This window comes from Grampus griseus (assembly GCF_964374135.1).
Source record: "Grampus griseus genome assembly, chromosome: 8".
In the NCBI taxonomy this organism is placed as follows: Eukaryota; Metazoa; Chordata; class Mammalia; order Artiodactyla; family Delphinidae; genus Grampus; species Grampus griseus.
Genome location: NC_139002.1, coordinates 101,604,408 through 101,621,587, shown reverse-complemented (window position 1 = coordinate 101,621,587; position 17,180 = coordinate 101,604,408). Strand labels below are relative to the sequence as shown.

Below are 17,180 nucleotides of genomic sequence, written 5' to 3'. Positions count from 1 at the left end.
GCAATACCAGGCTGTGATACTGCGATATAAGAAATATGTATTTGGGACTTCCCGGGTGGTCCAGTGGTTATGACTCCGCACTTCCCCTGCAGGGAGCACGGGTTCAATCCCCTAGTCAGGGAACTAAGAACCCATATGCGGTGCGGCCAACAGAAGGAAGGAAGGAATTTGGTCTTCATTCCACTTTCCTGGAACAAGAGCTTCTAAAACCTTTGGAATCTCTAGAGTAAAGAGTGTCATTTTGTATGTTAACAAGGTGACCTGGGTGGGGGTGGGTGGGTTCCAGGATGAAGACTTGTTGCCAGAAGAACCTGAGTAATTAGGAGTTTGGAACTTTCAGCGCCACCCCTCGGCCTCCAGAGGGGAGAGGAGCTGAAGCCTGAGTAATCACCAATGGCCAGTGATCATGCCTATCTAATGGAAACACCATACAAATCCTAATCAACAGGGTTTGGAGAGCTTCCAGGCTGATGAACACATCCATTTGCCAAGCAGATGTCACACCTCAAGTCCACAGGGTCATAAGACTCTGCACTTGGAACCTCACCCTATGTACCTCTTCATCTGGCTGTTCATTTGTATGCTTTATAATATCCTTTATAATGAACTGATAATAGTATGTAAAGTATTTCCCTGAGTTCTATGAGCTGTTATAGCAAATTCAAACCTGAGGAGGGGGTTGTGGGAACCCCTAATCTTTAGCCAACTCAAAAGTGTGGTAACTTGCAGATCCACTACTTGAGATTGTTGTGTGAAGTGGGGAACAGTCTGTGAGACTGAGCCCTTACTTAACCTGTGGGGTCTGTGCAACCCCAGGTAGTTTTAGAACTGAATGAAATTGTAGGACATCCAGTTGGTGTCCCCACAGCATTGGAGAATTGCTTGGTGGAAAACCCACACATTAAGTGTCAGAAGTACTCTGTGCAGAAAACATCATGGTAGTTAGCAGTAAACAGGCCATTAAAGCAGATTCTTCTCACAGACCCTCGCACTCAAATCTGGAAATGTTATTTAAGGAAGCTTTTTTCTTACTCATTTCACTCAACAGAAAAGGTACAAAATATCTACGGAAATGTAGACATTTAGAGAGATATTTTTAAATAGCAGAAATCTAGATTCTGGTTATCACACTTCCATGAAAAGAGTAAATGATCTCAAACAAAAATTTGTACTATTGGGCTTCCCTGGTGGCGCAGTGGTTGAGAGTCCGCTTGCCGATGCAAGGCACGCGGGTTCGTGCCCCGGTCCGGGAAGATCCCACATGCCGCGGAGCGGCTGGGCACGTGAGCCATGGCCGCTGAGCCTGAGCGTCCGGAGCCTGTGCTCCGCAACGGGAGAGGCCACAACGGTGAGAGGCCCGCGTACCGCAAAAAAAAAAAAAAGAAAGAAAAAAATTTGTACAGTTAAAGGTGCTGACTAGAGACAAAATTAAAACTCAAAAGTCTAAGAAAAATGGGTCTTATAGCAAGTTTGGAAAGGGGAGTCCTTTTTCATCCTCAAATTAGAAAGCAGCATTAGAACTGAGTTACCATAGAGCAAGTTTCTTTTTTTTTTTTTAACACTAAAGAGGCGTTTAATTATGTAGCGTTATTTCTAAGTACAAAGACTTTCCCAATCACATCACTTAGAGATCATTTTCTCCACTGCTCTGTTTGGCCGCCAGTCTCTTGTCTCTCTCCTCAGCAATGGTAAGGCGGACACCCTTTCCACAAGGAAGAGAGATCCATGGTTTTTTGCCTTTGCCGATAACGAAAATGTTGGAGAGCCGGGTGACAAAGCTATTGCCGTTGGCATCTTTCACATGAACTACATCAAAAGCACCAGGATGTCTCTCCCGGTGAGTGATCACACCAATTCTTCCCAGGTTAGCACCTCCAGTCACCATGCACAGGTTACCAGTGTCAAATTTGATGAAATCAGTAATCTTGCCAGTCTCCAAATCAATCTGAATGGTGTCATTCACCTTGATGAGGGGATCAGGGTAGCGGATGGTGCGAGCATCATGGGTCACCAGATGAGGGATTCCTTTTGTCCCCACAAAGATCTTTCTCACTTTACATAACTTATACTCGGCCTCCTCAGGTGTAATACGATGAACAGCAAAGCGACCCTTGGTGTCATAGATCAGACGAAAATTCTCTCCAGTCTTGTCAATGCTGATGACATCCATAAAACCAACAGGGTAGGTTATATCAGTGCGGACCTTGCCATCAATCTTAAGGAAACGCTGCATGCAGATCTTCTTTACTTCATCTCCTGTTAGGGCATATTTAAGTCTGTTCCTTAGGAAAATAATTAGGGGGAGACATTCCCTCAGCTTGTGGGGACTGGTAGATGGACGAGGAGCAAACACACCAGTCAGTTTATCCAGCATCCAATGCTTTGGAGCTGCTACGCGCTTCAGGTGCTTTTTGGGACCACGAGCCATGGCTGCACTAGACACGGAAAGAGGGAGCAAGTTTCTTTAAAACAGTAATATCAATAATTTACAAAACACTTGTATAGGTAACTAAAATTTGATTTGGGGAATAAAACTGATACCTAAATGTTGTTCTTACTTATAGAAAATAAAATTCTGTATAGAAAAATCAAACTGAATCTAGACAAATTATTAGAATAAGAGTTCAATAAAATACTAGACATAAAATAATATACAAAACCAATTCTGTTCTGTACACCAGTAGCAAACAACTAGAAAATGTCTTTTTTTTTAAAGTTGCCATATATACTAGCAATGAAAACTAAGAGCTAAGATAAAAATCTAACAGTAAATAGATAACTTCTTTATGAAGGAAAAGATAATATCCTACAGAAACTCATTCACACAAAAAACACTGAGTACCTAGTATGTGCCAGGCACTCTTCTATGAGCTGGGGTGGTAGCGAGGAAAGAGACCCTGCTTTCATGAAGCTTAATTCCACTGAGGGAAAGAAAGACAATTAAAAAATACTCAACCACACACAGTATGTCAAATGATTACAAGTGCTTTGAAAAGATAGAGGAGGGTGAGAAGGAGACTACTTTATTCAAGGAAATCATCTCTGATGAGGTGACATTTGAGCAAAGACCCAAGGAGGTAAACGAACAAAGGAGCTTTCTAAAAGAAAGTTTTCTAGGTGAGGGAATAGCAAGTGTAAAGACCAAAAGGAGAAGTGTCACATATTCATGAATAGAAAGATTTGATGTCATAAAGAAATTAATGCTCCCTGATGAAATAAAATTAAGTCAAGATAAGAAAAATTTAACATAAAGTTTTTCTCAGCAGTTTGAGCCACTCCACTGCCCTTTCAGTGTGCATTGTGCATCTGCATTATGCGTTAACTAGATCCCCTTAGAACACACAGCAATGCCTACTTGCAAAAAGAAACAACAAACAAACAAACAAAGCAATTTCCTCCTGGCACCAGGAAGGTAACTCCTCAGAAGATAAGATAACATTCCTTTCTCAATTCTGTAAGGGGTCACAATAACTCATAACTCGCCTTGTTGGACTATGTTACTTTGATGTATGACCCTTTGTCTCAAAAACTTATAAAACTGTGCTTTGACCTCTAACAGAGGAATAGTCCTCAGAGCTTTCTGAAAGACTGCCTCCTGGGTTATAATCCTCAGGTTGGCTTAAATAAAATTTTCCAGTTCTTTCTTAGATTGACTATTGGTTAATTTTTTCATTGACATCCCTGAACAATCTGTCTATCCACTGCAATTCCAATACAAATCTGAATATCTATTCTTGGGAACTTTATGATTCTATAACACGTGTAAGAGAAAAGGGCCAAAAACAGTAAAGATATTTTTTTTAAAAAGTAATATTTTTGAAGACAAATCCTACCATATACCAAGCATGTTATATTCTTAAGTAATAATAATAGCATGCTAAAGTAATAATAATAGCATGCTATAGCCACAGGGATGGACAAACGGACCAATAGAACAGAATATGAAATCTAAAAGAAACTCATGCATATTTGAAACCTTAATATATGCAGAGATAATATTACAACCACTGGAGGAAGGAATAGCTATTCACCAAATGGTGCTGAAAAAAATAAAATTAGGTCATTATTTAAAAGTAAACACAATAATATATTCCAAGTGATTAAAAGACCTAAGTATGAAAAGCAAATATTTAAAATTTTTAGAAAAAAAATTAGAATATCTTTCTGACTTCAAGGTAAGGAAGGAGTTCTTAAACAAGACACAAAAGCACAAAACATTAAGAAAAGAACTGATAAATTCTGCAAGAAAAATCTGTGCATCACGAGACCATAACAAACTGAAAAGACAAGCCACAAACGGGAGAAGACATAGTATCTGAAACTAATAAAACAACAGAGTCTTGCATAAAACATATAACTCACTGAAAACCAGTAAGGAAAAGGCCAACAACCTGGTAGGAAAAAAAAAAATTTACAGACTACGAACAGTCATTTCACAAAATTGGATACACAAAAGAATGGCCAGTGAACTCTTGACACATTACATAACCTTAGTAGTAACCAAGAAAATGCAAATTAAAATCACAACAAAATATAATTTTATGTCCATCAGATTGGCAATATTAAAACATCTGACTGAACCAAGTGATGACAAGAACATGAAATTGCATAAGTGACAACATTAACTGGTACAATCTCTCTAGGTGAGCAATTTGCAAAAGCCTGTAGAATTGAAAATACTCATAGCTATTACCCAGAAATGTCATTCCTGGATTCATAACCCAGAGAAACTCTCATCCACATGCACAAAGCAATATACAAAGGATTTCACTGCAGCACTGGTTAAGTAGTAAAAACTTGGAAATCTTAAAAAGGGTTTATCACTAGGGGACAAAATAATTTGTAGAAAATGTCTAACTAGAGTACTATAACTAAATCTTAAAGAGCTAGGGCACAAAAAGACAGAAAAAATGCATCAAAACTATAATGTTAAAGAAAAAGGGGGAAATAGCAGGTTTCACCTTAAAATTTTTTTCCAAAAACTAAATGATACACAGAACACCAGCAGTCTGCATTTTCTTTTTAATAAATTTATTTATTTATTTATTTATTTTTGGCTGTGTTGGGTCTTCGTTGCTGTGCGGCCTTTCTCTAGCTGTGGCAAGAGGGGGCTACTCTTTGTTGCAGTGCGTGGGCTTCGCAGTGCGTGGGCTTCTCATTGCGGTGCCTTCTCTTATTGCGAAGCACGGGTCTCTAGGCGTGTGGGTTTCAGCAGTTGTTGCACACAGGCTCAGTAGTTGTGGCTCACGGGCTCTAGAGCGCAGGCTCAGAGTTGCGGTGCACGGGCTTAGTTGCTCCGTGGCATGTGGGATCTTCCTGGACCAGGGCTCAAACCCATGTCCCTTGCACTGGCAGGCAGATTCTTAACCACTGTGCCACCAGGGAAGTCCAACAGTCTGCACTTTAATTGACATCTATCCCAAAAGGGAGAACCACACCATTCATGGAGGAACTGAGACAGCAGACTGATTTGTGGAATGGAAGGAACAAGCCTCTGGTTCATCTCCCTGTTCCAAAATTCCACTTAATAAAGTATCCTCAGGGCTTCCCTGGTGGTGTATTGGTTAAGAATCTGCCTGCCAACACAGGGGACACGGGTTCGAGCCCTGGTTTGGGAAGATCCCACATGCCACAGAGCAACTAAGCCCATGTGCCGTAACTACTGAGCCTGTGCTCTAGAGCCCACGAGCCACAACTACTGAAGCCCGGGCGCCTAGAGCCCGTGCTCCACAACAAAAGAAGACACTGCAATGAGGAGCCCACGCACCGCAATGAAGAGTAGCCCTCGCTCCCCGCAACTAGAGAAAGCCCGCGCACAGCAACGAACACCCAACCTAGCCAAAAATAAAATAAATATAATAAATTATTTTTTTAATAAAATAAAATAAATAAAGTATCCTCAGGTAGAGGATTTATGAGATGTTAAATGATAAGAACAGATACTAACCTTGATCTTGGGCCAAAAACCAAAGAAACAACCTATAATTAAGATTCCCTGGGCTTCCCTGGTGGCGCAGTGGTTGGGAGTCCGCCTGCCGATGCAGGGGCCACGGGTTCGTGCCCCGGTCTGGGAAGATCCCACATGCCGCGGAGCGGCTGGGCCCGTGAGCCATGGCCGCTGAACCGGCGCGTCTGGAGCCTGTGCTCCCCAACGGGAAAGGCCACAACAGTGAGAGGCCCACGTACCGCCAAAAAAAAAAAAAAAAAAAAAAAAAAAGATTCCCTAACCAACAAGGACCTACTGTATAGCACAGGAAACTATATTCAATATTTCGTAATAACCTATAAGGGAAAAAATCTGAAAAGAATGTATCTATGCATATGTGTGTGTGTGATATGTGTGTGTGTGTGTATATATATATAGGTGTGTGTGTGTATACATGTAGCTGAATCACTGTGCTGTACACCTGAAACTGACACAACATTGTAAATCAACTACACTTCAATTAAAAAAGAGAAAAGTTCTCATCAGGCTTTGCTTCCCAAACTTTCACACAAGGCCATAGAAGCAGCCTTAAAGTTGTTCCTTTTAAAATTCCACATATTTGGCTCTTCCAAAAACCAGTCTAATCCTTCCCTGGGAGAGCTTCCCACTGTCACACTCCTCCACGGTTCAGGAAATAAGGAAATTCTGTTCTCAGATTGAATTTTTGCCCTACAGGTGAACATCCTATCTTGCTCCTTGCAGAGCACTGCTCATTTGCTTATTCCTACTCCTCTACTAGTAGAGGCAGTGCCTCTTGCTGCCAGGAGAGGGCAGACCAATTCCCTGGAGCAGCTGCCATCCTCCCAGAAAGATTCCTGTTAGAGGAACCTGTTTATAGTTCAAAAGTATTTCTTCTAACAACCTCTTCAGGAGCTTACTTCATAGCATAGAGCAGGTAATCAATGAATTCTAGTGACATGCCTTGTTATACATGATGGGGATAAAGTAATAAATTATTCAGACAAGATTTCTGACCTCAGGGAATATATGCCAGCAAGGGGTCAGGTAGAGCGACGGGGAGGGAAGGAGTGGTGTTATTGAAACTGAAAAGGGAAACTGGGCCTTGCTGGCTCTGTTGGTAGTGAGACAGGAAGACAAGAGTACAGCCATTTCGGAAAAGAACCGAGGAACGGCCTTGGGCAAAACAGGCCTTCAAGCTAAAGAACAAAGGCCCTGGGGGCCTGAGTCCCAGAGACAAAAACCAGGCTCACATGAATAAAAGATTAACTTTATCTCTGTTACATTAACCTAGCTGCCACAAGACAAGAAGCTCAACTATAAATTTTAACCTTATCTGTTCCTGTGCTTTCTTGCAGAAAATTCTCATGCATTTCTTTCCCCTCACAGAAGCACTCCCTATTCCTGACAGCCAACCTGGGGCCACCTGCTGCTGATCAAAGAGCTTTGATGATTTCTGGAAATTATCATTCATCATGAGACAAACCCTCCCTTTTGTTATAAAAGCAACTCGCCCCTTCTACTCAGGGAGCTGGCTCTTTTTTTTTTTTCCTGCCTTCTCCCTTGTGCACAAGCTATCTCTTTTAATAAAAAGCTTTGCTTGCCTGAGAGCCTTGTAGAAGCGATATTCATTTCTACAGTATTGCTGTCCAAGAGTCTGGAAAGGGCCTGGTAACAGTAGGAACAGACTTTAAGAGCAAAGGAGGAGGATTCTGAGCTGAGATCAGCTTTTTTATTTGGAAAGATCACTCTGGCTATCCTGGGGAGAATGGATTAGAAGGGGGTAGAGTCAGAGCCAGGGAACCTGGTTAGGAATCTCTAGCAGAAATCCAGGGGTGAAGAGCTTGAACTAGGGTACTGAGAAAGAGAAAAGTAGCTGCTAATGTCCAGAAGCTGGCCTGGCCCTCACTGCTAGGCCTTGGTGTTCTCATGTTGAACATAACATCAGACAAGTCTACTCTGTGGTCATGGTGGATGAAGAAAAAAACCAGAACAAGATCATTCACATAATCACGTCTAAACACAAACGAAAACGTGAACAAAAGTCCAAACATCTCTCCATCCTGGCTAATACGAGTGACTGCTGCTACTTCACCAATTACAGATTCAGCCTCATTGTAGTCTCCCCTCTTTCTAGATAAGACTTATTAAGATATCCAATAACAAAATGATCCCACTTCCTGAAAACACCCAGAGTAAAGCCCCACGAGCTTAAACCCTCACCCAAATCACCTAACGCCAGCCCAAATCCTGTAAGTTTTTCTAACACTCTCCCCCCCATGGTGTGTGTTCTTCCTCCTGTAACAAGTAATAAATCCAACCTGCTCTGATACAAGTACGTTCCTGACAGTCTTCAGCTGGAGGGCATGTACAGTATGGAGGCAGTGGGGATAATGTCTGTCTTGGACAACTGAGTAAAAGAGGGCACGCTGGAGAAGGAACAGATTTGTGGAGAAAGATGATGAATTCAGTTTTGGACAAGTTGAGCCAGATGTTGATGAACCGTCCCAGGGAACACGTCTGGCAGTCAGATACAAGGGTCTGCAGTTCAGGAGATCCTGGATTGAGACGAAGTTTGGGAGACGGCGGAATATGTATAGTTAATGAAGTCATGGTCATGGATAAATTGGTCTAGCCAGACTGAGAAAACAAGTGGATCCAGGACAGAACGCTGAGTGCAATGGGTTGAAGAGAGAATGGGAAGTTAGAAAGTCGCTGGAGTGGGGACCCAGCAGTTTCAAAGATTTCTACTTTGTCTTTCCCAGGCCAAAGACTCAATGTGGGGGTTACTCCAGGTCCAAGTATATCAATCCCATTAAGCACTTGGGGACCAGGGATATGATCACTGGTTAAGAATCCAAGGACTTCAGGGAGCTTTCTTGGGACCCAGGACTCAACCCCTGGCAAGGATTCCAGTGGGTGGGGCAAAATCACTGCTATGGTGGCTCGTAGAAGCTTTGAGAAAGCAATGGCCTATGCTGAGTGAAACAGATATGCCTGACTTGCCCTAGTAGGTGGTAGAGGAAGGAATACAGAGGCTGAAGAAAGCAGGCATGCCAGAATGGATATATTAGGTGAGGTCAGAAGACCCACCAGAGAATTGTGTTCCAAGAAAGGGCCCAGAGGACACAATATTCACCAAGGCCATCTATTGAGGGGTATCAGCATCACTAAGAAGTTCAGGGGTGGTTCTCCTCTATGGTGGAGGAGAGGAAGTCACAGAGCTGAGCTACTTAACATGAGATGTATGGGGATGGTACTCCTTGCCCATCCCCATCAAGTAAAACAGAAGAGGTTTAACAGAAGCACTGCTTAACTGCCAGAAGCCAGAAAGCTGTAATTACCATAAGAACGGCAAGATTGGAGGGTTAGCCTTGGGGCCTTGACCCATCAGAGACAGTTGTAGATATAATAAACAATGGTATTCCTAGCGGTAAAATAGATGGGAAGCCAAGGAAGCCAAGAATGCTGCTGAACATCTACAACCTGAAGAAAGAAAGAAGAAAGGAGCAGAAGGCTAAATACAGTCACCACAATAAACAGTAGCCAAGAGGAAGCTTGCACAAGCCTCTTAGCCTCATCCACCAGCAAGAAGAACTACAGTTCTGCAGCCTGTGGAAGGAAAACCACATTCACAGAAAGATAGACAAAATGGAAAGGCAGAGGACTCTGTACCAGATGAAGGAACACGATAAAACTCCAGAAAAACAACTAAATGAAGTGGAGATAGGCAACCTTCCAGAAAAACAATTCAGAATAATGATAGTGAAGATGATCCAGGACCTAGGAAAAAGAATGGAGGCAAAGATCAAGAAGAAGCAAGAAATGTTTAAAGAAGACCTAGAAGAATTAAAGAACAAACAAAAAAAGATGAACAATACAATAACTGAAATGAAAAATATACTAGAAGGAATCAATAGCAGAATAACTGAGGCAGAAGAACGGATAAGTGACCTGGAAGACAGAATGGTGGAATTCACTGCCGCAGAACAGAATAAAGAAAAAAGAATGAAAAGAAATGAAGACAGCCTAAGAGACCTCTGGGACAACATTAAATGCAACAACATTCGCATTATAGGGGTCCCAGAAGGAGAAGGAGAGAGAAAGGACCCGAGAAAATATTTGAAGAGATTATAGTTGAAAACTTCCCTAACATGGGAAAGGAAAGAGCCACCCAAGTCCAAGAAGTGCAGAGAGTCCCAGGCAGGATAAACCCAAGGAGAAACACGCCAAGACACACAGTAATCAAACTGACAAAAATTAAGTGTAAGGCCAACTGGCCCGAGGCAGGGGAACGCAATCAGACTCACAGGTTGCATCAGACCGAAACTTTCCGGACCACCCAGTTCCAGGAACTGACCTGGGGACTTTCCACCCGGCCCAGCCTTCCCGCCTTTCGAGGGGCGGGACTAACGGTCCCAAGACTGATGCAACCGGCACCAGATATTGCCACGATACCCGAAAAGACCACCAAATAAGGAATACCCTGCGCCCTCCCGGATTCACCACACCCCTTTCCCTTCTTCCCCTATAAATTCTGCCCAAACCCTCGCCCGGGCGCGACTTCTCTGGCCCCTTTCTCTCGGACCAGTGAACCTCGCCCGGGAGTGCTCCTTAGTAAAGCTCACTTGAAGCTTTCCTCTGTTTCGCGATGCCATTTGTTAAGATCCGACCTTACATTAAGGACAAAGAAAAATTATTGAAAGCAACAAGGGAAAAACGACAAATAACATACAAGGGAACTCCCATGTTAACAGCTGATTTCTCAGCAGAAACTCTACAAGCCAGAAAGGAGTGGCATGATATATTTAAAGTGATGAAAGGGAAGAACCTACAACCAAGATTACTCTACCAGGCAAGGATCTCATTCAGATTCGATGGAGAAATCAAAAGCTTTACAGACAAGCAAAAGCTAAGAGAATTCAGCACCACCAAACCAGCTCTACAACAAACGCTAAAGGAACTTCTCTAAGTGGGAACACAAAAGAAAAGGACCTACAAAAACAAACCCATAACACTTAAGAAAATGGTAATAGGAACATACATATCAATAATTACCTTAAACGTGAATGGATTAAATGCTCCAACCAAAAGACACAGGCTCACTGAATGGATACAAAACAAGACCCATATATATGCTGTGTACAAGAGACCCACTTCAGGGCTTCCCTGGTGGCGCAGTGGTTGGGAGTCCACCTGCCAATGCGAGGGGCACAGTTTTGTGCCCCGGTCCAGGAGGATCCCACATGCCCGTGAGCCATGGCCGCTGAGCCTGTGCGTCCGGAGCCTGTGCTCCACAACTGGAGAGGCCACCGCAGTGAGAGGCCCGCATACCGCAAAAAAAAAAGAGACCCACTTCAGACCTAGGGACACATACAGACTGAAAGTGAGGGGATGGAAAAAGATATCCCATGCAAATGGAAATCAAAAGAAAGCTGGAGTAGCAATACTCATATCAGATAAAATAGACTAAAATAAAGAATGTTACAAGAGACAAGGAAGGGCACTACATAATGATCAACGGACCAATCCAAGAAGAAGATATAACAATTATATATATATATGCACTCAACATAGGAGCACCTCAATACATAAGGCAACTGCTAACAGTCATAAAAGAGGAAATCAACAGTAACACAATAATAGAGGAGGACAATAAAACCTCACTTACACCAGTGGACAGATCTTCCAGACAGAAAATTAATAAGAAAACACAAGCTTTAAATGACACAAGAGACCAGAGAGATTTAATTGATATTTATAGGACATTCCACCCAAAAACAGCAGATTACACTTTCTTCTCAAGTGCACATGGAACATTTTCCAGGATAGATCACATCTTGGGTCACAAATCAAGCCTTGGTAAATTTAAGAAAATTGAAATCATATCAAGCATCTTTTCTGACCACAACACTATGAGATTAGAAATCAATTAAAGGGAAAAAAATGTAAAAGACACAAACACATGGAGGCTAAACAATATGTTACTAAACAACCAAGAGATCACTGAAGAAATCAAAGAGGAAATCAAAAAATACCTAGAGACAAAAATGTAAAAGACACAAACACATGGAGGCTAAACAATATGTTACTAAACAACCAAGAGATCACTGAAGAAATCAAAGAGGAAATCAAAAAATACCTAGAGACAAATGACAACGAAAACACAACAATCCCTACAAACCTACGGGATGCAGCAAAAGCAGTTCTAAGAGGAAGTTTATAGCCATACAAACCTACCTCAAGAAACAAGAAAAATCTCAAATAAACAATCTAACCTTACACCTAAAAGAACTAGAGAAAGAACAAACAAAACCCAAAGTTAGAAGAAGGAAAGAAATCATAAAGATCAGACCAGAAATAAATGAAATAGAAACAAAGAAAACAGCAAAGATGAAGAAAACTAAAAGCTGGTTCTTTGAGAAGATAAACAAAATTGATAAGCCATTAGCCAGATTCATCAAGAAAGAGAGGTAGAGGACTCAAATCAATAAAATTAGATATGAAAAAGGAGAAGTTACAACAGACACTGCAGAAATACAAAGCATCCTAAGAGACTACTACAAGCAACTCTATGCCAATAAAATGAACAACCTGAAAGAAATGGACAAATTCTTAAAAAGGTATAACCTTCCAAGACTGAAGTAGGAAGAAATAGAAAATATGAACAGACCAATCACAAGTAATGAAATTGAAACTGAAACTGTGATTAAAAATCTTCCAACAAACAAAAGTCCAGGACCAGATGGCTTCACAGGTGAATTCTATCAAACATTTAGAGAAGAGCTAACACCCATCCTTCTCAAACTCGTCCAAAAAATTGCAGAGGAAGGAACACTCCCAAACTCATTCTATGAGGCCACCATCACCCTGATACCAAAACCAAAGATACTACAAAAAAAGAAAATTATAAACCAATATCACTGATGAATATAGATGCAAAAATCCTCAACAAAATACTAGCAAACAGAATCCAACAACACATTAAAAGGATCAAGTGGGGTTTTATCCCAGGGATGCAAGGATTCTTCAATATACGCAAATCAATCAATGTGATACACCATGTTAACAAATTGAAGAATAAAAACCATATGCTCATCTCAATAGATGCAGAAAAAGCTTTTGACAAAATTCAACACCCATTTATGATGAAAACTCTCCAGGTCTTCCCTGGTAGCGCAGTGGTTGAGAGTCCGCCTGCCGATGCAGGGGACACGGGTTCGTGCCCTGGTCCGGGAAGATCCCACATGCCGCGGAAAGGCTGGGCCCGTGAAACATGGCCGCTGAGCCTGCGCGTCCAGAGTCTATGCTCCACAACGGGAGAAGCCACAACAGTGAGAGGCCCATGTACCGCAAAAAAAAAAAAATCTCTCCAGAAAGTGGACATAGAGGGAACCTACCTCAACATAATAAAGGCCATATACGACAAACCCACAGCAAACATCATTCTCAATGGTGAAAAACTGAAAGCATTTCCTCTAAGATCAGGAACAAGACAAGGATGTCCACTCTCACCGCTATTATTCAACATAGTTTTGGAAGTCCTAGCCACGGCAATCAGAGAAGAAAAAGAAATAAAAAGAATACAAATTGGAAAAGAAGAAGTAAAACTCACTATTTGTACATAACATGATACTATACATAGAGAATCCTAAAGATGCCACCAGAAAACTACTAGAGCTAATCAATGAATTTGGTAAAGTTGCAGGATACAAAATTAATGCACAGACATCTTTTGCATTCCTATACACTAACAACGAAAAATCAGAAAGAGAAATTAAGGAAACAATCCCATTCACCATTGCAACAAAAACAATAAAATACCTAGGAATAAACCTAGTAAGGAGGTAAAAGACCTGTACTCAGAACATTTTAAGATACTGATGAAAGAAATCAAAGATGACACAAACAGGTGGAGAGATATACCATGTTTTTGGATTGGAAGAATCAATATTGTGAAAATGACTATACTACCCAAAGCAATCTACAGATTCAATGCAATCCCTATCAAATTACCAGTGGCATATTTTTACAGAACTAGAACAAAAAAATCTTAAAATTTGTATGGAGACACAAAAGACCCCGAATAGCTAAAGCAGTCTTGAGGGAAAAAAACGGAGCTGGAGGAATCAGACTCCCTGACTTCAGACTATACTACAAAGCTACAATAATCAAGACAATGTGGTACTGGCACAAAAACAGAAATATAGATCAACGGAACAGTATAGAAAGCCCAGAGATAAACCCACACACCTATGGTCAACTAATCTATGACAAAGGAGGCAAGGATATACACTGGAGAAAAGACAGTCTCTTCAATAAGTGGTGCTGGGAAAACTGGACAACTACATGTAAAAGAATGAAATTAGAGCACTCCCTAACACCATAAACAAAAATAAACTCAAAATGGATTAGAGACCTAATGGACTGGAGACTGGACACTATAAAACCTTTACAGGAAAACATAGAAAGAACACTGTTTGACATAAATCACAGCAAGATCTTTTCTGATCCACCTCCTAGAGTAATGGAAATAAAAACAAAAATAAACAAATTGGGGGGCTTCCCTGGTGGCGCAGTGGTTGAGAGTCCGCCGGCCGATGCAGGGGACGCGGGTTTGTGCCCCGGTCCGGGAAGATCCCGCATGCCGCAGAGCTGCTGGGCCCGTGAGCCATGGCTGCTGAGCCTGCGCGTCCAGAGCCTGTGCTCCGCAACGGGAGAGGCTGCAGCAGTGAGAGGCCCACATACCGAAAAAAATAAATAAATAAATAAAAATAATAAACAAATGGGACCTAATGAAACTTCAAAGCTTTTCACAGCAAAGGAAACTACAAACAAGACAAAAAGACAACCCTCAGAATGGGAGAAAATATTTGCAAATGAATCAATGGACAAAGGATTAATCTCCAAAATATATAAACAGCTCATGCAGTTCAATATTAAAAAAACAACCCAATCAAAAAATGGGCAGAAGACCTAATAGACATTTCTCCAAAGAAGACATACAGATGGCCAAAAAACACATGAAATCTGCTCAACATCACTAATTATTAGATAAATGCAAATCAAAACTACAATGATGTATCACCTCACACCAGTTAGAATGGGCATCATCAGAAAATCTACAAACAACAAATTCTGGAGAGGGTGTGGAGAAATTGGAACCCTCTTGTACTGTTGGTGGGAATGTAAATTGATACAGCCACTATGGAGAACAGTATGGAGGTTCCTTAAAAAACTAAAAATAGAATTACCATATGACCCAGCAATCCCACTACTGGGCATATACCCAGAGAAAACCATAATTCAAAAAGACACATGCACCCCAATGTTCACTGCAGCACTATTCACAATAGCCAGGTCACGGAAGCAACGTAAATGCCCATCGACAGACGATTGGAGAAAGATGTGGTACGTATGGAATATTAATGGAATATTACTCAGCCATAAAAAGGAACGAAATTGGGTCATTTGTAGAGATGTGGATGGATCTAGAGACTGTCATACAGAGTGAAGTAAGTCAGAAGGAGAAGAACAAATATCATATATTGACGCATATGTGTGGAACATAGAAAAACGGTACAGATGAACCAGTTTGCAGGGCAGAAGTTTTGACACAGATGTAGAAAACAAACGTATGGACACGTATGGAAACGTATGGACACCAAGGGGGGAAAGTGGTGTGGGGAGTGGTGGTGGTTGGATGAATTGGGAGATTGGGATTGACTTATACACACTAATATGTATAAAATAGATAACTATAAGAACCTGCTGTGTAAATAAATAAATAAAATTAAAAAATTTAAATAAAATAAATAAATGGTGCCAAAATCTCTTCCTTAGTTCCTGGATCTGAGCCAATTTTCACATCCAAAACCAAGTCCCTAGAGGAAGGATCATGAAACTATAATGACTCTCCCAGTTCTTCCCAAAAGGGAACTCATCATCTATTCAGATGACTATACATTTGGAAAAGGAGAATATGCAAATATTTTCAGCATTTTAGACACAGGATCTGAGCTGACACTGATGCCTAGAGACCCAAAGCATCATCATGATTCCCATCAGAAGAGGTAATTTCTTCAGTCCCCAAGTGTTTAGTGGAACTAATATACTCATGAGTTGGTATAACCTCTACTTTGGGTCCTTAGTGTAAGAGAGAAGAGCTATCATAGTGGGAAAGGCAATGTAGAAATCTCTGAAACTCCCCCACTCTTCAGCCATGATAGTAAATAAAAAGAAATGACCATATCCTAGGGAGTAAGGGGAGAGGGACAGAGATTAGTGCCACCATAAAAGACAGAAAGGATGTGTGGATGGTGCCTATCTTATCCACTCCTAGAAATAAAGCTCCCACCTATACACCAGATGACATGGTAAGTTGCCAACTTTGAGTGCAACCCAGAGTAGGAAAGGGCTCTGCAGCAGGTCCAAGCTGCAATGCACGAAGCCCTGCCATTTAGGACATAACATCCAAGAGACCTAAGAGGGTGGAAAATCATGCAGTGTGGAGCCTATGGCAAGCCCCAATGGGCAAAGCAGGGGCTTGAAATTCTAGAGCAAGGCCAGGCTGTCCACAGCAGACAAATACATGCCTTTTGAGAAAAAACTCTCAGCCTGTTATTGCAATACTTCACTATGAAACACTAAGTAACCATGAAATGCTCCCATTATGAGTTGGTTGTCAGACTTGCTCCCATTACGAGTTATGAGTTATGTCAGAACTGCTGCCATTATAAGTTGGACCTGTTAAGTCAAAGAGTCAGACCAGACCAGCAGCAGTCTTTCAAAAGATAGAAATGGTACCTTCAGAATCAAGACTAAGCAGAACCAGAGGACACAAGCAAACTGCATGAGCAGGTAGCCCAGACCTCTTGCTATCCACCATACATCTAAAAGCATCCCCACCCCTTGTGCAAAAGAACCCATAGTCATAAGGAATGTCTTGTATAACCTGCTAAGGGAGGAAGTAAAAGCCCAAGCATGATTTACAGATGGGTTAACTTATGAGTGCCAACTGAAAATGGATGACAGTCACATTCAGAAGTGGTCTTGAAAGACAGTGGAGACAGAAAATCTGCCAGTTATATACCTGATGATCCACCTTGTGTAGAAGGAGAAATAGCCCAAGGTGAGAATATATACACATTCTAGGTCAATGGCCAATGGCCTGGCCATCTGATTAGAGGACTGGAAGGAAAAGGACTAGAAGATCAAAGGCAATGAGGTCTGGGGC

General features: G+C 41.5%; 1 protein-coding gene across 1 annotated transcript; it reads right to left on the bottom strand.

The window, feature by feature from the left end:
- Positions 1-1,592: 1,592 nt before the first annotated feature.
- Positions 1,593-2,437, bottom strand: LOC309825548 (small ribosomal subunit protein eS4-like). Its single transcript, XM_082659182.1, has one exon. It carries the CDS (start codon positions 2,426-2,428, stop codon positions 1,625-1,627), a length of 804 nt encoding a protein of 267 aa, XP_082515308.1. The 5' UTR covers positions 2,429-2,437; the 3' UTR covers positions 1,593-1,624.
- Positions 2,438-17,180: the final 14,743 nt, after the last annotated feature.

What these genes read in the sequence shown, in the direction of transcription:
- LOC309825548 (XM_082659182.1), bottom strand. Translation starts at nt 2,428, where the DNA reads ATGGCTCGTGGTCCCAAAAAGCACCTGAAGCGCGTAGCAGCTCCAAAG.